We start from the raw sequence: 23,577 nt of genomic DNA, 5'->3' as shown, positions 1-23,577 counted from the left end.
GGGTTTTGCTGCCTACTCTGATAGATCCTGGGAATGCTGCATGGGTACATAAGCGGAGAGAGAAAAACTCACTGACACCCATCCCCAAAGCAATCTCCACAAAACCAGAGGTTTATAGCTGCTCCATGACCTTCCGTGCAATCCTAGGCCAGAAGATCTATGGACACAATCAGGGTGTGCAAAGAGGTGAGAAATATATTTTGTACCACAGCATCCAAAATAAAGACTAAAAACTTTAATGTTATGCTTTACATTTACACAGTGTTTTTTACTGTTAGAGACTAAGACCTAGTTTTCATTTTGACATTGAGTTGAGGGTGAAAAGACACTATGTCAGGGCTGATGCTGGAGTCACCCAGCCTGCAGAGAAGTAGTCACTGTGGAATTGCTATGAACCAGAGGGATGGGTAATGTATGCCTGCATGGCATGTAGCCACAGCGTATCTCACAGGACCTTTGTCCCAGTTCCTCCAGCCCCTTAGTTTGGAAGGAGGTGGGCTAAGAGAAGAGATGTGGGTGATCTTTTTTCTTCCCAGGTCACAGACAGCTCAAGTGTTGCTATTTTACAGGGATTAGCAAGGCTGGAAGTAAGGATTCTTCAGACATGTACAGGCAGGAAAGTGCTAGTCCTGCAAATGACATATGGCTTCCACATGAAACACTGTTTTAATTTAACCACTGCAAAATGAGCTACTACTAAAAATGAATGGTCAGCTGATGTAATACCTTATCCCAATTCTTACTGCAAATCCTTACCTTAAAGGTCATGTTGATGGGCTGTGTGAGCCAACACTAGGCTGCTATGTGCCAAATCACACCTGCAGCAATGTTTCCTCATCCATTGAGGCTTTTTTTTTTCCTACCAGAACATTCAAAATCCTTGTTTGTATTACAGTTGCAGGTTTCTCACAACTCTCCTAGTCTTTCTCTGTGTTACAGCCATTTATTTGTAGCATCTATCATGTAGGGAAGCTCCTTCCATCTACCCCCAGAATAATTCTGAAAAACTCCACAGGGTACACAGAGGTCACTGTCTCTTCTGGAATGCAGCTACTCTGCAGTGGTAGCACATCATCTCTGTTTTTAACAAAGAGCAATAAAATCCTTGCATCCCTGGAAATTATTTTAAAAGTATCACAAAGAACACACTGGTGCAGACATGAAGAATGAGCTCTCAGTAACCTGGCATATTTTATAGCTTGAAATGCTTTAAAATGAAAGGGTGAGCATCTGCTCTTTTGAGATTCGCATGTACAATTTGCAAAAGGTATGACAAGAAGTGAGACCTACTAGATGTAATTGATTTACAACATTTGCATATCCACATTATTATTCTCAGCAAGAGATGTTGAATACAATGCAGACAACCCTCATACTTCTGAAGAAACTAAGAGAGAATTTTTTTCTGTCAGATTAACAGAGCAATGTTTAATAAACCTACCAATTTCAAAATTTTGAACTGACATTGTAACATTTTTTTGAAACTTATAAACTCTTTTTCTACAGCTCTTCAAGAAAATGTATTTTGCCAATAAGAAGCTGTTTCCAACATTTTCCCAGCTAAGTGTTATCCAGATAGCATCAAAACAATGTATCATCTTAATCTCATGATTAAATCAATTCACTTATAAGCAAAATTCATATCAAAAGGACCAGGAGCTCACCAGACCTTTAAAATCAGGACACTTATACCCAAAACAAGTTCTGCACTTGAGCAAGAACTACCTTCTCCAAAACAGGAAGGGAGACTAGCTATAGGATTACCTTGGACTACAAAAAAGCACTGCTGTCTTGTGTTTTGAAGGGAAGGCAACATGTATCTTCAGCTTACCCCCATCAGCAGCCCAGCAGGAAATAGGGAGTCATAAAACTCATCCCACAGCCTGGTTTGAAAACCTGTGTCACACATGCTATTCTGCACATCCAGTTGTTTTCCCTCCCTTTCCTTACAAACCAAGCAGAGCTGAGTGCCATTAAGCCTCCTTGTGCAATTCACTTATGGCTCCGTGGTACATCTGTGTTTTCAAGCACTTGGCTTGATGTTATTGATTAATAATGGAAGGATCCTCTTCATTTCTCTGTGCCCCTCAAAAGCCCACCACCCACTTTGGTTGCTTCTGTGCACGGTGCATCAGAGCATGTGAGTCACAGGGCAGTCCCAATACTGCAACTCTGCTTTTGCCAGCCAACACCCTCTGTACCAGCCCTAAAAATTCCAGTGGATTTCACGGAACAGATGAACTATTTTACTGGGCTTTAACAATTCAGAGTCCTGATTAGTGAGCCAGCAGAACATCATACTTGAACAAAGACCATCTGGGACATTACTGCTGGATCTTACCTTCAGAAATGACCATTTCCTGGTACTTCTGCAGGGTAAATAGTATCTTACAATGCAGCTAGTGCTACGTTTACAAAGGAGCAATCCCTTTTAGGTATCCTTCAGTTGCACCAGAAGAAAAACACCTAATACAGTCTTTCTCCAAATAATCACCTGCATTTGCTACATCCCATACATTCATTTATATGCAAAAGAAATTATAAGGCTCTCAAAGCTGCACTGGGTCTGCACTGTTTTCTCACCTGAGTGAAAAGCTGATTGATCAAGTGGACCAACAGACATTGGAGCTCTCGAACCAGCTGCAAAAGATGCCTGATCATGATGCTGGGCCTGATCTGCCACACTGGACTCAGGTATTCTCACTTTGCTGCCAATATCTGATGTAGACCTGTGCAGGAAGAAAGAAAAAAAAATAAAGTTCTGTGCCTGAGAGATGAGATTCATAGCCACATATGTGCCTATCAGCTACAGTATGACAAACCAGCTAGGTATGAGCTCTCTGATTTTGCTCTGGCATGACAGAATTTTGAAGGACAACTGGAGAACAGTAGATCTGAAGAAGTCTAAGAACAACTTCTTTAGCCTGGCCATTACTTTGCCAAAGCACGTTGGTACATCGCATAGAGCTTTTGCTTGCTGCTTCAAACAAATGCCTGTGCCATGCAACAGAAAAACCAGAGCTTTACGTAGTTCATCAAGACACTTCTGTAGGCAATACCATATTACTACAGTATATATGACATGGTATCATATAGTAGGAGACTACTATGGTAAGTAATATCAGCTGCACTTGGGAAGTTCTATCATCTTTTGAAAGTGTGTCCCAGTTGCTTTAAAGCCAAAATGTAATGGATAAACATGAACATGTCAACAGACAGTGTCTGTATTCTGAATATTTGGATGCAGTTAGAATATCATTAGCAGTCACAGGAAAGTTTCCTTCAGCCTTGGTGCTCCACAGCAGCTCTCAGCAGGTCTGTGGTGCCTCAAATTGCAGTTGGCACTCAGTGGTACCTCACAGCACAACAGTGAAGGCTAAATGAATTCATCCACCACAAAAGTGTGAAAAGTCCCTGAAGTGCATTTTGTAGAGTGCCTTACTGTGATGAAGAGACAAAATGTATGCACTGAACTAAGGCAGTCAGGCTTTTGCACATATTTGGCTCCAGAAACGCAGGTAGGAGATATCTGAAAGCTAGGCAGAAATTCCTGGACCCAAGGTTCTGAGAAACTTCTTACAATTCATCCATATCACATTGCAAGTCCTTACAATAGAGAAAAGCAGGGAGAATGACAGTGTGGATTATCCACCACACATCTGCAGTACAATGAGCCATTCTGCCAGTTGAGGCAAAGCTTGTTTTAAAAGAAATCAGAGCCTGGATTTCCTCATTTTATTGAAAGTGGTTAGCTAATAGAAGAGAAAATTCATTGTTATTCCTTTCCTCTTCCTGTTAAAATGAAACAAAAACATGTTTCTAATTTCATGAATGTGTCTTTATAAGTGCCTTGTTTGTATGTTTTCTAAGTGCCACTTCAGGGTTTGCCAAGGTATTACCACAGGGGTTTTTAGAGATGATACCTAAAGTAACACAACAGATAAATACCTCCTGAGAGAGGCAACAGCCACAGGGCCTGTTCTGGGGGGGACAGGAGGAGGAGGAGAACCCATTACCATCTCAGGAAGCTGAGAAAACCTGTAAGCCTGCAAAGGAGATAAATGTTTTCTGAAACACCAGTATAATTCAGTTAAATTAAAACCAAAAAGAACCTCAGAAATTAAATACCTGCTTTCGTGCCAGCCAACAGGAAGGTAACTTCATGGCATCAATAGTAATTGCATTTTATTTGAGAATTTACAGCACTTGGGTGATTTTAGGATGTGGAAGAAAACACAAATTTGTTTAGAGCCAAGATGGAATCTAATTAAAATAAAATGTATTAAACACTGTGTCTGTGACATTTGTAACCTTGCTGGCAGAACAGATCTTTTACGATTACACGAGACTCAGCAGTTGCTTTGGACCCACAAAAGAAAGATCTCAGTTTTTTCATTTCCTCCAGAAACAAAGTATTTTAAACATTCAGAAAGCATCCTCAGAGCAGCATCAAGAGAAATGAAGCTGCCTGTGAGCAATGCATATTTCAACCTCTTCCTTTCAGCCTTGAAGAGATGATAAGAAAATTCTTCACAAAAAAACCTAAAGCAATAACAAATATCCCATAGTTCTGAAAAAGTGGAATAATTCAGAGGAACACAGGGCCAGCCCAAGTCACAAAATTAAGCATCTTGACAGTAGCAATTCTGAATTTCATCACTAACAAATGTAAAACAAGTAATTGTGTGCATGAAACTCCTGGCATCCAAGAAGTGACCTTCTAAATTACTACAATTATTATAGATTTAAGGCAATAACTTTGCTAAATATGCTTAAATACAGATGGATGATACCCCTCTAACACTTCAAGGTCACTTTTCTTAAATACTTTTGTTTGTTTCTTTTTTTTTAATTATGCTTTTATTGACAATGATTCAGAGCAATGTACAGGTTTGAAGATAAGGGCAGAGCAATAGCAAATAACAAATTATGGCAAGGCTGTCCAGTGTCAAGACACAGGCATTTTGACAAAAAAAGAGTCCCAAGTCCAATGGTGGAGCTTTGACCATGTAAAAGTGAAGTATCTGGTTTATCCAGAAGCTCCCTCCACAAGCATCAGAAAAAGCTAAAAACACATTACCATGGGATGAGTCACTCTCTACCTCCTGCCTGTAGAAAGAGCCTACAGGATTTACATTATTAGCTCAGACTTAACACCTACATTTAGGTTTGAATTTGGCAATATAATTCCCATAAGAAATAGCAAAAACCACTGCCTTTCAGTAACCATCTTTAAAAATTACACATTTAAGAGAGTGTTCCAATACTTTCTTTCTCAAACAGCTGTAAAACTGTGTTAACACAGAGGAAGGGTAACTTATAAAATACTGACTTTTGATGTCAGTGTCTCTAAGGCAAAAGCAATACAGACCAACCTTTTAGCCATCTCTCACTGACACCCCTTTTAAAGCAGGGTAAAGTCTCTCATAGGCATGCCTATAAAAAACATTTTTCCTTTCATGCCACCTACAAAGTTTTCTAATATTTACTTACTAGAATGGTATTTAGAAGTATTTCTGTCTTTAGTTGGGGAAAAAAATCCACAAAGACAATGGTACATTTCCTAGCCAGGGGCTGGAAAGACTGATTTTAAATGAAAGAACTGTATAGAAAAAAACAAATATTATTAGCATCAAGGATTAGATTTCTCCTAGTAGCACTGGGCTTGAAATGGTCTGCAATGTCTATTCTGCATCTGAAAATCTGGCAGTGCTCTCACAGGCTGAACCCAACACTTCCTTCTGGCTCCACAAGCCCTTCATCCCACTTCTTGCTCTCAGCATGCATTTGTACCAAGAATTAACTTCTTTTTTTACCTCCTATTTTAAAGGAGTAGCACCTGAGCTAAGGCTTCAGAGTGGTTGGTGGCTCCAGATAGTGTCTGAGTGTAACAGGTAGACAGAGACACAGAGGTATTTGGGTTTTCTCCTGTGTGTTAGTGGATGTGCTTTGAAATATGGACATCAAAGGAGGCATTTTAAGGGATCACAAAAAATAGGTCACAAATGTGCTGCCACTTCCAATGAAAAAAATTTTGGGGGAAAAAAAAAATCACATGAAAAACTGAAGCACTTATTTTGCTGCTTTTAAAGTGAGTGGTAATATTTTGCTAATGGCTGGGCAGAGGGAATTCTGTTAAGGTGAAAAAAATCCTGGTAGAACATCTGCTACCCCATGCTGAGGAACTGTCTGTCCTAGGGAGCAGCAGTCAGTCCTCTTTGTGGTGAGCTTCCACAGACACCAAAATGGTTACTAGAGGCAACTCCAAGTTTCTAGAATTTCTCCAATAGGTTAGAGCATTACTATTTTTTCACATGCAACACAAATGGAAAAAAATGCTCAGAGGATAAACTGAACCAGAATTTTACTATAGAGGCCTATCTGCTGTAGATTTAGATGAGCAATTAGGTTCTAGGCTAACTGGTATGACTGTAGAAATAGTCACTTCATTTAAATTCATACACTATTGTAAATCAAATCAGGAAAACAACAACAAAAAAAACCACAGCTGATTTCACAGAATATTTGCCTAATTTTATTCTTCAAAGTGAGTTTATCCTTTTTCTTTAAAAAAAAAAAAAGGTTGCCTTGGTTTTGTTGTTCACCAAAAAAGCCCAAAAGACCAAAACAACTTAAAAAGATCAATATTCTGCATGGTTTCCAAGTTTTATTTTGTTGGAAAATGAGGAATTGCATAATACAAAGGCTATAACAATCACTGGCAGAAGCAATCAAATTTGAGATTCAGGACAGACTGCACAGCTGCTAGACTGCAGACCCCACATCAGCCTTTCAGGAAGAAATGCCAGTGAAGGAGCTTACTGTGGCTAAAACAATTTAAAAGCTACCCAGTGAGGAACTTTAAAAAGTAGTAAGTGCAGTTCAGCAGAGAAACTCCAGCTTTTGGGCCCAAGAAACATAAAACAGCCCTCTAGAAGATAAAGTTCAGCAACCAGCAGACACCTGCACCAGTGTCTTCTACAACTCACAAAAGTCTAAGGTAACACCTGTAGGGATGGGGAAAGGAAGAGTTAAATCAGCACACAATAACTGTAGTCTAAAGGACAAACTCTGCAGTTAGCTTTAAGGCTACACTTCCCTGGTTGCAGTATTAAAATATTTTTATCACCTCCAACTTACAGATATATTTGTCTTGGGTGAAGTTATTCAGTATCGCCTTCTAATTACAGAAATATCTATCTCCTTACATCTCACCATAGGAATTAGAAGGGCAGTGTCTTTGTTTAGTCATTGAATGATTTAACTGATTTGCAATCCAGGAATAAAGCAAACGTTGATGTCAGCTGGATTTGGTTTTGCTTTGCTAACTGTCCTTTTTTTATATTTGGTTTATGAAGTTATTGAAAGAAGCTGAACTTTGGCAAAACACTTCCAGTTTACCTCTGTTAAATGAAGAATCACAAAATCATTTTGGTTGGAAAAGACCTTTGAGATCATCAAGTTCAACCATTACCCTAGCCCTGTGAAATCCATCACTGGACCATGGCCCTAAGTACCAAATCTACACGTCTTTTAAATACCTCCAGGGATGGCAACTCAACCACTTCCCTGGGAAGCTTTTGCCAGTGCTTGACAACTCTTTTGGTGAAGGAATTTTTCCTAATATCCAAGAGAAACTCTAAGGACTTGGCTACATTACCAATCATTGAGCCTGCAAATCTGTCCATCAGTGTCAGAGCCAGATTTCACTTTGGGCCCCTGAGCTCTGTTACTCTCACTCCTCATTCCAGAGCACTAAAGAGGAGAGATAGGAACTGATCCAGCTTTGTAATAAAAAGGGTTTTTTTTTCCCCTGGCCATAGCTCTCTGCTTGACTCAGCTGCATGAATTTCCAAAGCAGCAACATGATCAGCCAAGGCACGAAGCTGGTGGTCAGTGCTGTAACTCCATCCTCCAGTCATATATACCAGCTGGACAACAAGAACCCAGCTGAGTGTTGCTTATTTCATTTTTGAAGGCTCCAAAACAACACTAAGATTTTGCATTTTACTAGCTTTTCTCTGCCAGAAGGCATAAGCCCCATAGGAAGAAATTCTGTTATCACAGGCTACCCCTGAGCAGTCTGGCAAACAGGCACTCCCTCACAAGAGTGACAGATAATTAAGATTTTAATGTTAGCATGTACAGAAAAACCACAAAAGGCCTCAAAAGTGAAAAGAAAAAGGAAAATGAAAAAGAAGATGTGTGCACACTCCAGAGAGATACAGAACTGTTTGATGGTGGAACCAGCCAAGAAACTGACAGCAAAAAAATAAAAGATCTGTAATTTAAAGGAGACCTGAAGAAATGGAGACCTGAAGAGTGGTTCTGGTCCCCAAACGTGTATGGCACAAATACTTAGCAACAAAGGAAAACACTGAGATGGGGATTTGCATGCAGATTTTTGCTCAATCCATTTACCATTTGTGCTTTACAAAAAAGGTAGAGCATGTTTGTGCTAGAAATCTTATGCAGCATTTGTATCACCTGTTAAATGGCTTTGCATTGAGTTTCATAAAAACTAAAGGTACTAAAGTAACTTAAGTTACTGGAAAGTTTGTGGGATCTTTTAAAAAGTTTAGAATCTAATGTAAGTGGACTGCAAAGGGGCAGATCTCAGAAGAGAGTAACGGGCTGAAGGTCTTTATATTTGCATTGTATCTATGGACCAACCAGTAAAACCAATGTCCATTTGGTTCCAAATAAGCAGGCAAAACACTCTTGATCCAGATTTTGAATTATGATAGCATTGTTAATGTTGACTTTTAAGTGCCACTAATCATTACATTTTAAGAAAGTGCAAAAATAAATAATTCTTGGTTTGCAGAGGTAACACCCACCCTATTTTAACAAACAAGCCAGTGCTCAGTGCTCAGTTTCCTCTCATTCCAGCTGTCAGAGGCTGCTCACTCACTCCTCAGCTCACTGAGCCCAGACACCTTCTCTATGTGTCAGCCAACCCACTCCCAAGGGCTCCCTTCTGCAGCCTCTCCCCCAGAGCTGTTCAGTGGGGTATTCCAGGCAGGCCAATAGGTGTTAAGATGCTGAGAGCAGTAATTCTTCCATGTTTTCCTACCCACAGGTCACTTTCCATACACATCCCAGCTGGTGGCTGTTCAATTCCAGTCCACCATCCCCATTTGAGAACAAACCAGTAAGTGGCTTCATTAAAGTACTGCTTGTACTCATGAAACTGGTGCACAGAAAACTATTAATTAACAGCCCTTATCAAACTGTAGTAGCCTGTGACTATCCTAACCTGTCATGATCAGTTGTCTTCAGGGAACTTTTTATCTCTATCTTCAAAACATCAGAAAGATAATCAAATGCTTAGAGGTCCTACACATGCACATGTTTTAGTAGAGTAATGAGTCTTAGAAAGAAAATAATGAAGCATCCACTAAATTTCAAAGTGCCAGAAATAACACTAAGCACTATTTAAATAGCATGAGCCTGAACTTCTGCAGGCAGTGCCATTGGCTTTCAAATAGAATAGTTCAGAAGCAGCATCCCTTAAATGTATCTTTTTTTATTGTTCTGGAAGGATGTCATAGTAATAGTTATTTTGAACTGCAGAAATTTTTCTGCCTTATCATCTTATTCTTGCCAGAGTAAGGGACTCAATTTGAAATGCATGGTTTAAAAAAAAAAAAAAAATCCAACCACAAAAAGCCTTAAAGTGAGTAAGTTTTCATGCTCATATAGATAGATGGGCTATTTCTCATCCGAAAGCAATCATCTCTGGTTTAGATTTGTACCCGACAAATATAAGAAAGAAAATATTTCATTGAGTTTCACAACACTGTATGTGGGAACTCAGGGGTAGTTTCACACGTTGAGGGTGTGCACACTACTACTGCAACAGCTGACTAGATACCTACTAAGTTCCATTAACAATTTTCACCCATTAAGGTTCTTAATTTTTTTATTACTTCTGTGAGGTAAGGACACGTAGGCTGCAATTTGAGGCTAGAAAATGAGAGATAAAGAGTGCCTTACGTAAGGTCAACCAGGAAACCTGTGCAATTAAACCATCTCTAGAGTCCCTAGCCAATAGCCCATTCTGTCAAGCATAATTTAGACAAGGCAACCTTGCTGCTAAAATAGATACCCAGTCTTCTTGCAAGAGATGGGTACGGGTAAGTGTCCATACACCCACTATCCATACTTCTTTACTGTAAGCATGGCTTTATGTCTGGTTTTAATCAAGTAAATGGGGCTACTTTAAAAAAAAAAAAATGTATCTCAGAGTAGAAATATCTTAATAATATTGTAGTATACTAAAGAGAAGTTTCACTTACTGGTCTTGGTAAACTGTACTGATACATTTCTGGTCTGTATGTGGGTACCCACTGTACCCCCCCTCCTCGAGGTCGGGTCATGGTACCAGGTGCACTGGTCACAACCTCCGAGTAGGGCAAGTGCGGTGTTGAGCTGTAGGCCTCCTGCCTGCTCTGTCCACCATGGCCTGCAGAGGCCAGGCTGAAAGCCTCTTCCAAGAGCATATGCATCTGCTGTCGAACCTCATCAATGGAGGGCTGAGAACTTAAAGTTGAGGTCTCCGAGTGGCCTTTGGCCTGACGGGACCTGGTGTAATTCCGAGGCTCGTTGACACGGTCAACATTTGTTTCTTCTATAATCTCAGGCTCAGTCTGTTGGATGGAATAAAAGCACGCATACGTAAAAAGCTTTGCAAGACAGTATTTGTGCTGCTTCACAAAAAACGTTGTCAAACACAGATGTAACATATATAAAGTCAGGGATTGTGACAATATAGACACATGACAAATATCTGAAAGGAGTGATATGATGCTGGTAAGTATAATAGCCTTTTATAGCCTACATTGTTTGCTGCAAAAACTACCAGGGACATTATGCAGCAGATTAAGTTGTCAATGATTCACTTAAAAACAATTAGAATTAATGTTTACATTATTTTCTTACTTGTTAGTATCAATGGGAGTACAACTGTGCCAGGAGGAGTATGGCACCCTAAATAGTACCACCACTATGACGGACCCCTCACAAGGGACCACTTGTTACAGCTACAGGAACTGAAATTCTTTTGTCTGTTCTCACATATCAAGATTTCAGAAGAATTAAAGCTTAGGACTTTTCCTGAACTTTCTAACCCACTGACAATGATGCTACATAATAGGTTCTGTCCTTCGCAGAAAATAACCTGACCCAGTTTGGTCACCTTACCCAGCCACTGAACAGTAGCTACACAGAAATTTATTCAAAACTAATGTGGGAACAGCAAATGAAGCACATACTCTAATGAGCAGATAGTACTCGTGCAGCTTAACTTGAAGGGCTACTCCTAGGGTAATTCCTTCTGTATAGGCAAGTACAAACAGAAATCAGGCCCCTGATTTTTTTTTGCCTGTAACTCCAAGACAGAAAAAAATCATATTTTAAGAACTTCACAGTGAAATACCTAACTCCTCTGTCTTCTGTAAGATAAGCTTTACAGCCAATAGTTTTTAAAAATGCATTTTAAATAGGCAGCCTGAAAAAGCAACCAGTTCTTTAACTATCAGAAAAATGAACTTAAGATGCTAGGATAACTGGAACAAAGAATAGGATACATACCTCCTTTTGTACATGCACATGGTTAGAATTGTTTTAGCATTTAAAAGAGCTACAAATAAAATAATACAACAGGATGTTCTTATTAAAAATTCCAGCAGTGTCCTGGTAATGTATGTGAGTGCTCTGTAGCTCCTAGTGTGGCATTCTTTTTCCCCCCCCTAGGTAACAGTGCTTTTCTACACCTGAATAGATAAGCAACTGTGCCCCCAACCTTCTGCAAGCTGTATATGGTCATATATACTACAGGATGATCACAGTACATATTTCTTCATCTGCAGAGGGAAAATATCAAACTGGCTTTCTTCTTCTGTTACCAGCCAATCAGGTAAGAGTTACAGGATCAAAAAGTGACAGTGAATTTAAATAAAAGATCTTAACTTCTTTCTCTCCTAGCTGTTCTAAATATAGCTATACCTTGTACTTCCTTAAAAGACACCAATAAAAAAGGAAACTTAAGACCATAAATAATCATTTGCATATTATAATTTAACTGCAATTTACATGGTTATAGTTATACAGTGTATTGCCCAAAATCAAAGACACAAACCCAACTTCAGGCTTCCTAAGTGGTACACACATCAAATTGGGGTAGAAACAATGTAATGACACAGTTATCTTAAACTGAAAAACATTTGTAGGAAACCTTCAACTAAATAGTTCCCCTTAATTTTCTGTTTTGTTACAGGGCAGGGTAAATAAAAGTCAGGTACATTTCAGAAGCATGAATAGAAAATGCATTGGTAGTTTGTATGTATAAATGCAGCCAATGAGTCTCTGAAATCCTACTGTCCCAAGTAGATAAGTAACAACCATGGCTCTATTATTTCCTTCTGACACTAAAAATATCCATGAATGAAATTCCACAAGAGACCTATTAGCAGCCAGTGCTGAAATAAATCATGTTCACTACTACAAGCCCTTGATGAAGGTACTGTTCAATAATAATCCACTTATAAAAGATGCTATAAAGGCAAATAATATACTCAGAAAATCAAACCATTTACACTCCAAAATAATACAAAAAGATACATATTCTATGCAGACAGATACTCAGCTATTGACCTCAGATCCTGACCTGTTTTTAGTTCTGAGAAACAGAGCCATGATTCGGAGAAGTATCACCACAAAATCATTACAGGCAATCAAGTATTTTTTAGAAAACCACAACTGAAATATTAGACAGGGGAAGCGTATTTTAGGAAAAAAATATACAATCAATAGTATGTAATAGCAGGTTTTCAAGCTCTTACTTCCCTCTCCTATTTAAAGGACAAGGCAAAATCAGGCAGGTCATAAACTCTCAGGAGTTGGTTGTGCAGACAAGTCTAACAATTCTTAAAGAGGGTTTTTTTCAAGAATCTGAGGAATCTTAAGTCTCTTTTTCTTTAAAAAAAAAATATATCACAACCAACAACATTTATCATGGTTGAGAAGATAAACCTCAACAGCTTGGCTATACTGGTAACAGATCTCATGGCTTTCATGTAATATGGGCTGTGTGATTCACTGATTTGATCATCTGCTTATAAAAGACAAATTTCACCATTTGTCAGCAGGCCTTACTGCTAAATAAAATACCAGGAGGAAGATGTTAGCAGGTGTCTGAAAAGGCTGGAACAGCAGATGTCAAAAAACTGTACAAGATGTTACTAGATAACAAAAGAAAGGACATAAGGTTCATCATACAAACCAGCCCTTTCTCAAAGCCCTCTTCCATTTATTTGCAGAGGTCAGATTTGCAGAGGTGTTTAAGTTGCACCACTGGTGGGATCCATATGAATTCCCTGCATAAACATAGATACAAGTGCCCACCCATGGGTATCCTGGGAGACCAAGCCTGTCAGACACTCAGCACAGCTCTGAGGAACCTCAAAAACAGGAGCGAGGGAAACCAGCCCACGCTGCAAACCCAGGCTTTGGAGCTAAATTTCAATATCCTGTCCCATTTTCCCCTGGCATTTTTCTGTTTTCTGACAGGAAATACATTCAGTGTTAGAAGAAGTGCACTGCAGGGAATCTGCAGCACGTTGGGCAAAAGGAATTTTACGTAACTGATCAGTAAAAAAAGACTGTGCCATGGACAGCTTGCCCAACTCCAACCTTAAAAGAAAGGCAAAATCAAACTGGTGTGGGATGTACACAGATCTCAGATTTCAGACTCTACATAAGCTCATTAAACTCCTGATGAGGGGTTTTAGCAGGGTTTTTTTTAATTCTATTTTATATCTAGTAAACACAAGATATTAAAACATATTTTAAAAATCTTCTAAGCATGGTAATTTTGAATTAATAGCAGGAGGCCATGCTTTTTTCATCTCTGAAAGCTCCAATAAAGAAAACACTTAAGTGGGTAAAAAAATACATGTATCTTTTTACAAAAAAGTAAAACATATTTTAACAGGTTATAACAGGTTTTACTGTTCTTTCTCCAGGCTAGAGTGATGTATTCTAGTGCCTCAGAAAGCAGTGAAGCAGTCATCCCACTTCCATGGCATGAAATGACTCATGCAATCTGATGGGTAGTGTTCAAATGCAGGAAATCATTTAAGAAATCTTACACCTACAACATGCCCTGAAAAATTCTGAAAAAGATTTAAACTTCCCCGAAGACAGCCCCTGACCTTGGTACATTCCTTCACCTTGCTAAAAACACACCCCTGGCAGCTGAGAGTGTTGACAATTAAGACCCACACAAAATACTTGTTTATTATACATACTCTGTATTTATAAATACAGAGTTTACAGGAGGAACAACCACCAGATGAACTTCCTTCTTTTCAGAAGGATTTTGACCTTTTTTCCAGGGACTGATCTTCGGGGATGGCTGTGCTGCAGCATTTTGTACATGTGGCAAAGGACTGAAAAATTATGCATTCCTGTGGGGGCTATTTTTATCCTCTTTCTGAGCGCACACAGTGCCAGCTTGCATCCAGTCTATGTTCAGACTGCACAAGACAACTAATCTGCCTTGTGTTGGCCATGTGAGTTCCTTGGACCATAAACCCGCCTCTCATCTGGCTGGTTTTGACATTTACCCATTCAAAACTCCCAGTTCTGATGTGGTAAGAGGACAATAACTGTCCCTAGTGGATTTCCACAAAAAAACGACTTCTGGAAATGCCCAGAAGTTGTTTGTCCATCCCTCTGAATCAAGACAGCAGCATCAGAGGCACAGAACAGAGGATTTCAATTGCAATGAAAATAAGCTCAGTATCATTTAAATGGCTGCATACTTAGAAGAAGTATCTAAATTCAAAATTTAATCCTTTGGCAAATAGTGAGTTTCAGGGCAAATGTTTTCTTGCATTTCAGAGTGGAAAATGATGTACAGCAATAAAGAATGTGTAAGAGTCTGTGCTTTGAGTATCCTGAGCTTTGTTCAGGATGCTGAGTGCAAATGACATACTGTAACATTAAATACCCAGTGACACTCTGGCTGGTAAGCTTATCAATAGTTTCCTGGTAGTAGGACTAAGTTGAGACTTTGCTTAGCAAATTTCACTGCATATATCTGATAAACTTACATCATATCCACTGTTACGGATTCCACGTCTGGGTCTTTCTCGAGTCACTAGAAGATCCATCTCAGTTTCCCCTGGGCTAGGGCTGTTCAATGACTGCCTGCTCCTGTACACCGAGTTCTTCATCGGTTGCCTAGAAAATACAAAACAATAAAAGAATAAAATGAAAATAAAATAAAATAAAAAAATACAGGCAGTGGTTTTCAATACTTACCTTCAATCTAAAATAATGAGGTTCAAAAAAATACCATTTTATTCTAGGACATTCTTTCTAGGTATACGGAAGTGCTAGAAATCAGTAACTTTATTAAGAGATCATTCATATTTTAACTGTTAAAAAAAAAAGCAAAGAGAAGACATGGACATTGTATGTGGGAGTTTATCAGATGCAATATGTCCCAAGAAGATATGACTACCTTTTAACCTCAGCTGATCTGATAAAAATTAATAAAAAATAAATAGGTGGTATTATAAAAAAATTAATAGGATCTTGCACACACTCAGATGGGGAGCAAAGAGCTTGGCCGCTGATCCTGAGCAACGAGAGAGGCACGTAGTAACTCCACTGAAACAAACAGCCGGCAAAGTGAGCAGGAAGAGAGACAAGAGTGGGAGGGAACTGCTTGCAAGATGCTGTTTTTAAATAGACAGTTTGGTAACTGGCCACAACTTTGTCAGAGCTGTACTTCTGGGATTAAACCACTTCCAGCATCGCTCTGAGCCGCACTGTGGCAGAGGCATCCCGAAGCACTGAGCTTTCACCGCTGTGCACCGAGGACCAAGGAGAAGCAAAGAAAGGGAAAGACAGCATGTAACTCAATACCCAAAATAGTCTGTCATCTCCAATGTAACTGTTTCTTCCCTTGTTATTGGTATTGCAATAACAAATATAGCATTCCTTCGTAAGATACAGGATGTATCTGTACATAAACTCTACAGGAGTGGTTGCCAAATTGTGATACAGGAACTTCATGCTTCATCAAGCTGCATCTTATAAGGTGGCTACACCTAACCCCAAAAAGTTCAGGAAATGCTGTTCTCATAGTGTATCTGGCCATTAGTCATTTTCTTGTATACCCCAGAGAAGTGATCCTCCCATTGGAGACCAATGACAGCTCAAACAATAACATGCCAGTCTCATAAACATACTATTCACTCTGTTGTTAAAGCCTAATATGATGTTATCTTTGCCTTTTTGTGCTTTTTTTCCTGCTTTGTGCAGGTGTTCCATTCAAAATATTACCAACACATATTTGGAAGTGAGCTGTTTCTTCAGTGACTGTACTCAGGTCAGATGGACAGCTCTCCTGTTGGGATATATTGTCCCTTCCTTTGGCGCATGCAGCTGTTCCCAGCTAACCCTCACAGATCAACTAGAAACATACACTAACAACGTTAGTTATGTTATCTCAACGTTATCTTGGGTAGCTTTACCACCCAAGTGGTAATGTTGCAGTAATGTTGTGTGTCCACATTATTTTGCTCAGTTACTCCTGAGGAAGTAAAAACACTCTTAGTGTGTCACATTCATCCAAGTACATTTTTACACTGGACAAGTTCAAAAATCACGAGAATTTTTTGGCCTTCAATCAAAATTGCTGCTGTGCTAAGAGATTCAACACCACGGTGAGATGATTTTGAGGCTACAGCAAGGGAGGGTTTTGAAGGCAGTACACATCAGTCAGAGCACAACAGCCTTTCAGCCATGATGAATGAACTTGTGGGAAGCAGATAAGAGCTGGAAGCAGAAATTTGAAAGGGGGCTTTTGAAGGGAAAAGACCTGGGTGACACTTCTGTCATTCTGCCACGCTTGCCAGGTAACCTGAGAGAAAACGCAACCCTGTGCTAAGATTTGATTGAATGCCAAAAAATGCTTGTATTAAAGGTAAGTCAGCCTGTGGCTGAGAGCTCTATTTGAGTTAGTAAGTGGGGTAAAAACAAGGTCTCCAGAGTTCGAAATATTTGGGACTGGTTAACAGAACTTTCTGCCTTGGCAGCTTAGAGCAGCAGAAACCGGTTTGTAGAAATCTAGGAAGACAAGATGTTTACATGACCTTACAGGATAAAAGGTAGGACAAAAAAAAAAAAAATCCATTTCACACATCTGATTAAACTAAGTGCTCAAGCATGGACTTAACTTTAAGACAACTTTCAAAAACTTGTGTGACTTTTAATCATAAATCTCCATACGCATTTTTGAAAGTCCCAAAGGCATTGCCAAAGCAGAACACAAGCAGGGGGGTTGGAATAAATTTCCCCTATAAATATCATATTGAATAAATTAAAACTGCCTTATCTTACTTCTTCCAAGACTATGCTGTCAGTATTATCAAAAAACATGGGGAATTAGGTTATGCTAAGGCTAATCAGATATCACAATCTTTATGTTCCTACATTAAAGGTCTCTAAAATTTCACACATGTTTTACAGTAGGTCCATAAATACTTAGTTGATGCAGTTGTGATGTAATTTCTAAGGGATTCAAATATACATCTCTCTAATACATGCAGATTCTTGACCTGATTACAAACTAATAAAGTAAAACCCAGAATAGTGCATATCATCAGTAGGATCTTAAAAATTGCCTTGAGATTGCCAATTAGCTCATTTAAGAAAGTTTTACTAATGAGAAAGGAGGTATGAACACTAACAAATGGTATTCAAAGGCGTTAGCAAGTGCCTTCTGGGAACATAACTGGAACATTTTAAAACATGAATTTTATGGTACAGAAGACTCAAAGGTACTAAGAACAAAAAGTTGTTTGTTCCTGAACAAACCAGCTTATTTCGTGGACATGTTTTGTAAATTACTTTTCAAACAAATCCAAAATGTAAAGGTGATTTTGAATAACAATCAAGTGCTTCTTTTTTTCTCTCACATATTTTGGAAATGCTGCAATAATGTGGTTTAAGTTAGTGGAATATACACAAAACAGAAAAGACTGGAATAGATCTTTTCCATAGAAATTTTAAAATCTTTGGCTTACTCCTAAGTGATACTATTTTTAAAAATTAATAATCAATTTTTCAGTTTTTAATTGCTGTAATTATAACTATATAATGATACAACGCAGAAAAAGGTAGATATAAAGTATTTTCAATTCTATGCTAACCTAGATTGCTTTAAAAGTAATTTTATTTCATCACAGAGATAAATTTCTATTGATTCATTTATCTATAACCAAACCTCACATTACCTTGTAGTATTATTCGAGGTTTTCCTCTCCATTTTAGACATTTTTTTCTTAAAAGAAATGAAGACAATAATGGTGTCATATGTGTTGCAGCATATCAAGTGCAGGTCCAAGTCTTAGTATGGAAATATTAGTATAACTTTTGGAATTGGTTTGTTTGCAAACAAGTGCAACGTCAGTGAAGTTCTCTAAATGCTTTATGTCTTTACTGGAAGTGCATAAAAAATGGGTCTTCTCTCTTCCTACGTTGGGATACAGGCTATATACTTAGAAAGTAAATCCAGCAGTCAGCCATTTAGGGTTCAGCTACACAATGAAAGAATTCCTCTACAGCAGTATACCTGCCTCCAAGCACTTTATATCACACCAGTGATCACTAGCTCAAACAGACTATGACAGGTTTACAGAACAGATTTGAAGGCACACAGGAAAATGTATGCTGAGACCTTTCAGCACATTGGCACATGAACATCAGTATATTTAACACAAAGCAGATGGCTAGCATTAAAGCCTCATTTGTAATGTTTTAAATATTTCCTACATAGCATGTGACACACAATAAATACCTAAAGTAATGCTTCAGTCCTTTGCTTTATGTACAGCACACCATCATATCAGTTTTTCCACTGTTTCATCTGTATCTTCTGGACAGAGTACACAGGCAGAGCAGGACTCCTGTGTACTGAGGGTTCGGTATCTTATCTTTTCAGTGTACTTGGAGCAATTTATTCCTCCTTCAATGGAAAGCTGCACAAAGACATGATGTCCCAGACCCTCCAGCAAGGACATAATAAACAGTTAAGTCAGCATCTTTTTTCTTCATTGACTAGTGCAACCCTGCGAAATGGCCCATCAAGGACAGTATCCCTCAGTCATTTAACTCTAGATCTATAGAGTTCATCTGATCACAGCCTTTGCCCATATTCTGAGCCAACACTGCTTTTCTATTTCCCATTACAGTCTTTTTCATCTCTGTGCCCCAAGGGTAATTGTTGAAGTGCAGAGACTGTGTCACCACTGATAGTTTGGTTGCAGGTCATGATTTATGCTCACAAGAAAACTTTGTTCTGAACTTTCCAAGAGATGGGACAAAATATTGCACCTCCAGGCAGGAAACCATTTCCAGAGGAACTGTACTTCAGTATCCCTTTTTCTCTCATTGATCAACTACTGTTGATCCCTGATTACAGTAAGAACCAGAGTTCCCACGGTGCAAGGTGCAATGGTGAACACACTTCTATAATCCTTCACACCTCCACCACCCTTAAGGAAGAGGAATCTGCCTACTGTGCAATTCCTATGGCAGAACTAGTGTGATCTCTTTTCAATGTGTCAGCTTGTGCTTCAGAGAGCACCACAATGAAGCAGGTCCACTCACTCAGGCAGAATTAGGATGTACACTTCCCCCCTCACTTCTAAAACAAGGAGATGAGCACTACTGGTGTGCCATCTTCAAGAGACAGTGAAGTGTTAATCAAACAGTAGTATTGTTATACAATATGCCAGCCTCACATCATAGATGAGCAAATTATGACTTCTCTGTTAAAGGCACAGGAAGATCACCAATAACATGTACACACACATCCATACTACCTATACCATCCCTGCAGGACTTACTAAAATACGTGGACAATGTACTGGTTGTGTTATCTTATGCCTACTGCAATAGTTATATTCATATAAAAATAATGACAAAATAATACCATCACTGAACTTTAAGAATGAAGCCAGATGTTTACTTCTTGGATTAAGTCCAGTCTCAGTATCACCAAAAATAGACCACTTTTTCTATTAACATTACTTGGAAAACAACTCACAAGAACTTGCAACAGTCCCTTTCCCTATTTGTTTGTCTTTCCATTTCTCTCTTTTAAATCACATGGCAATTTTACCACATAACATACTTTCATAAATAATTAGGGTTATATGACTTTTCTTGATAAAGTAGGAGGGACCAGCTAAGCATACAGCAAACAGCTGGCTCATTAAGAACAGCCCCTTTGATTCCCTACAATCCATGGACATCAACTTTCCTCCCAGATGAAGAACTGCATATAAAAAGCCTCACCTGTTCCTAGGCTCAGCAAATGGAGATGAGACATCTGCATCTGGATCCAAAATGTGGTCAAATTCTTTCTGGTTTTTTTCATACATCCTCTTTCTCTCTGTCAGCCCCTTGCTGTTATCAACCTGTGGGAAATCATAGTACCCCTTCCTCTTGGCTTTCAAGCGCAGCTTGTTGCGGTAATGTTCTATATCGGACTTCTGCTTCAAAGCCTTGTTCACCTAAAAGGCAAAAAGACATTAAAAGGATGGTGCTGGGCTGGCTACTTCCAAACAGTGTTCTTGGAGTGTGTTTGATGCACTGCATGTGTCATCCTACAGAGCGCTTTTTTGTACCACATCGGGCCATCTGTAAGCAGCGAGGAGCTGCAAGTGAACAGAGTCGCTGCATTTTTATGGCTTGGCAGATGGTTAAATAATTTTAGCCTAAAAACTACGTACCATCACAACAGTGACTCAGATACACCCACTGAAGAAAAACACCAATGCTGTTAGCCAATTGTCGTGACCCAACACCGTGCTTGCTTTTGGGCATCATGGGAACAACTCGCTGATGAAAACTCTTCTAGGGCCCAGTAGAAGTATAGGGATGGACATCACCCCTGACTAAACAAAACCTTAAATAAGTCATCACTGATTGCTGGGGAAGAATTCCAGTGAAATATCATCATCTGCTCCTCTTATTTATATGCTTCCTTACAAATCTGTTATAGGCCCCCTGTCAGAGACAGGATTCTTAAATAAATAGGTGTTTGGTCTGATCTGACACATGTCTTCAGCTCTTAAGTACTGAAAAACTTTCCCTCCTGCTTCAAATTGTCATTTAAGTGAAAATGAGCAAGTTATGGGCTTTGTGCTTCCAGAGTCAAATATAAGAGTCTTCTCACAAACTTCAACAAAAGTAGGTACAAGAGAGCACACAGCACTAGGAGTATCATCCTCTTGAATTACAGAAAATAAATGCTGAAATCCAAATAAGCTTTTCCGAGTCTGGTAAACTATGTGGCACATCATGGCTTAAAATACAAGTAACAAAATGGGGTATGACAGACTGCTGTAATCCAGGCCCACATGGGAAGGCTGATGACATTGTCTTTGACTTTGTCTCTGGAAGCAACCCTCCTTGTTGCTTTTGAACAGCATCAGGGAGATTCTGGCTGATATTTAAATGACTGTTGCAGTGTGAGTTTGCAAACAAGACACCTCTCCGGAGTATCCCTGTCATGTTTACCAGATGTATAAAGCTGTCAGTCATTTGAAAGTTTTAGTTTAATCTACAGAAAAAAGCATGAATAATCATAAAATTGTTGGAGCCATCAGCACATGGATCAGGCACTCGTGCCATCCCACTTTGCTCCCAGGAAAAAAAACTGCACCCTCTGTGAACAGGCTGGAGCACAACAGTGCAAAGCTATGATCCCGTTGCATCATTTCTTGGCCTGACTGAGATATATTGCTCAGTACAGAGAGATCAGCTTGAGACCCATTTGATTTCTATACTTTCCATGATCAGCCACAGAATTAACATAGACAAAGAATTCATTCTGCTCTGTACCTTCCTTACCCATTTGCTTTAAATGAATATGACAGGAGAGAAGGATATTGAAAAGGTAGGAATAGAGAAAGTTGCCTCTTTCAAGCTTGCATACATTCATAGTTGCAGTAGGAAAGAGCAGATCCTAACTTCTCAGATGTCAAAGCCTACAATGCTGCTGGGGCTTTATATAGTATCAGGGTGAAAAGCTCCTACCTGTCCTCAACAGACAGGCTTGAGGCTGTTCCAGCTGTGGGTGTAGCCAAGGAAACACCTGGAGGATTTATCAGACAGTCCTTACCTCTCCATTAATGATGGCAGATTCGTGGCTCCTCTCTGATGCAGAATGAACAGCAGGCAGTGCCACGGGTTTGATAGCTATCAGCTGCACCGATCCAGAAGAGGTGTCGAAGGGATCAATGGTGGATTTGGCAACGTTATCAAAGAGAATGCCTCCGTCCTCTTCATCACTTATGGCCACTAAAGCACATCAAACTTACTCAGCATAAAGACAGATTTTTTTCTGCATGTTCAAAGCTCAGCAAACACATTCTTTAGATTAAGGACGTGCTCAGTACACTCAAAGAGCAAACCTGGCAGACCTTTCCCCTGGAAGAAGATCTCGTTAGATTACAGATAACGTGCATTCCAAGGATTATCTGTCCCTCCCCCAAACAAGGCTGATTTCCAATTTGCAATAGTAAGATGGAAAAAAAAGAAGAAACAGAATGACATGGAAAATTGTGTGAAACTGACAACAAAAGTCAAAGTACCTCTTTTCCTAGGTTTCAGATGGAAAATATATTCTATACACACACACAAGCACAGAGAAAACTCCACATGCCAAGGCATCAGTAGTTATGTGTGATCTAATCCAAGAGTGCAGCTTTTTTGTGTCTTATACTGGAAGAGCATGGGCATTCTCAGCATTTGAAAAATAAACCTACTGATTTTAGCAGAAGTTATTAATACTAGAAATGCCATCAGTTAAAATGAAAGCATTGCTGTTGTGTGTTAAAACATGCTTAAGAAACTGATGGTATCCAAGTTTATTTTTTTGCTTTGCAAAGCAGTACCTCAGGTAGCTGTACAGTTAAACCATTAGAATTTCTTCAGAGATAGGAGAAGGCTTTTGAAAGTCTTTTAAATTAAATGGCAAAGTGTTGCATCTTTAGTTTTATATTTCTATAGAAATTGATAACTCTTTCACATACAATTGTGCCCTTTCTCCTCCAGAATTTGTTTGTAAACCTGTATCACCTTGTCAGCTGTCGAATCTTAAACCTTTTCTCCTCATTTTGGAATAAAAGAGTGACTCTAAAGCATGAGCACAAATTCTACAAAGAGATTCTTGGAAGCATTTTTGAATAATTATGCTATTAGAAGGAAGAATGTTTCCTCCATCTCCTAACTGACAGGAGCAGAGATCCTCTGCTAAAGAACAAAGTGGTCTGCTCTAAATTTATTTCCTCTGAAAATACACTGGTTTAATATTTAATCATTGCACAAATTACAATGGACTTGTATAAACTCAGCAGTTTAGATTAGCCAATGATTTTGGTAAGAAAATATTTGACAGTGATAACATAAAATATGAAGTCACTAAGTAAGTTTATTATCCTGTCTGTACTTGGCATAGACTAGAGCTGACACTACTTGAGCTTTTGA

At 39.0% G+C, this 23,577-nt stretch overlaps 1 protein-coding gene across 2 annotated transcripts in view; it reads right to left on the bottom strand.

Annotated features, from left to right (window-relative positions):
• KIAA1549L (KIAA1549 like) overlaps window positions 1-23,577 on the bottom strand; it is a 126,514-nt gene that overhangs the window by 7,792 nt on the left and 95,145 nt on the right. The window contains exons 14-19 of one of the 2 annotated variants that reach the window (XM_051622078.1): window positions 22,211-22,389; window positions 20,380-20,597; window positions 15,120-15,249; window positions 10,302-10,652; window positions 3,949-4,046; window positions 2,584-2,729 (exon numbers count right to left, since the gene is read on the bottom strand). In XM_051622078.1, the coding sequence (XP_051478038.1) occupies window positions 2,584-2,729; window positions 3,949-4,046; window positions 10,302-10,652; window positions 15,120-15,249; window positions 20,380-20,597; window positions 22,211-22,389 (1,122 nt within the window). Of the gene's footprint in view, window positions 1-2,583; window positions 2,730-3,948; window positions 4,047-10,301; window positions 10,653-15,119; window positions 15,250-20,379; window positions 20,598-22,210; window positions 22,390-23,577 lie in introns of those variants that run through there. The other variant, XM_051622077.1, reaches the window with a different exon arrangement.

The sequence above is a fragment of the Apus apus genome, chromosome 5, assembly GCF_020740795.1.
Source record: "Apus apus isolate bApuApu2 chromosome 5, bApuApu2.pri.cur, whole genome shotgun sequence".
NCBI lineage: Eukaryota > Metazoa > Chordata > Aves > Apodiformes > Apodidae > Apus > Apus apus.
The sequence above is the reverse complement of the archived record's forward strand: the minus strand, read 5'-3'. Positions and strand labels throughout refer to the sequence as shown.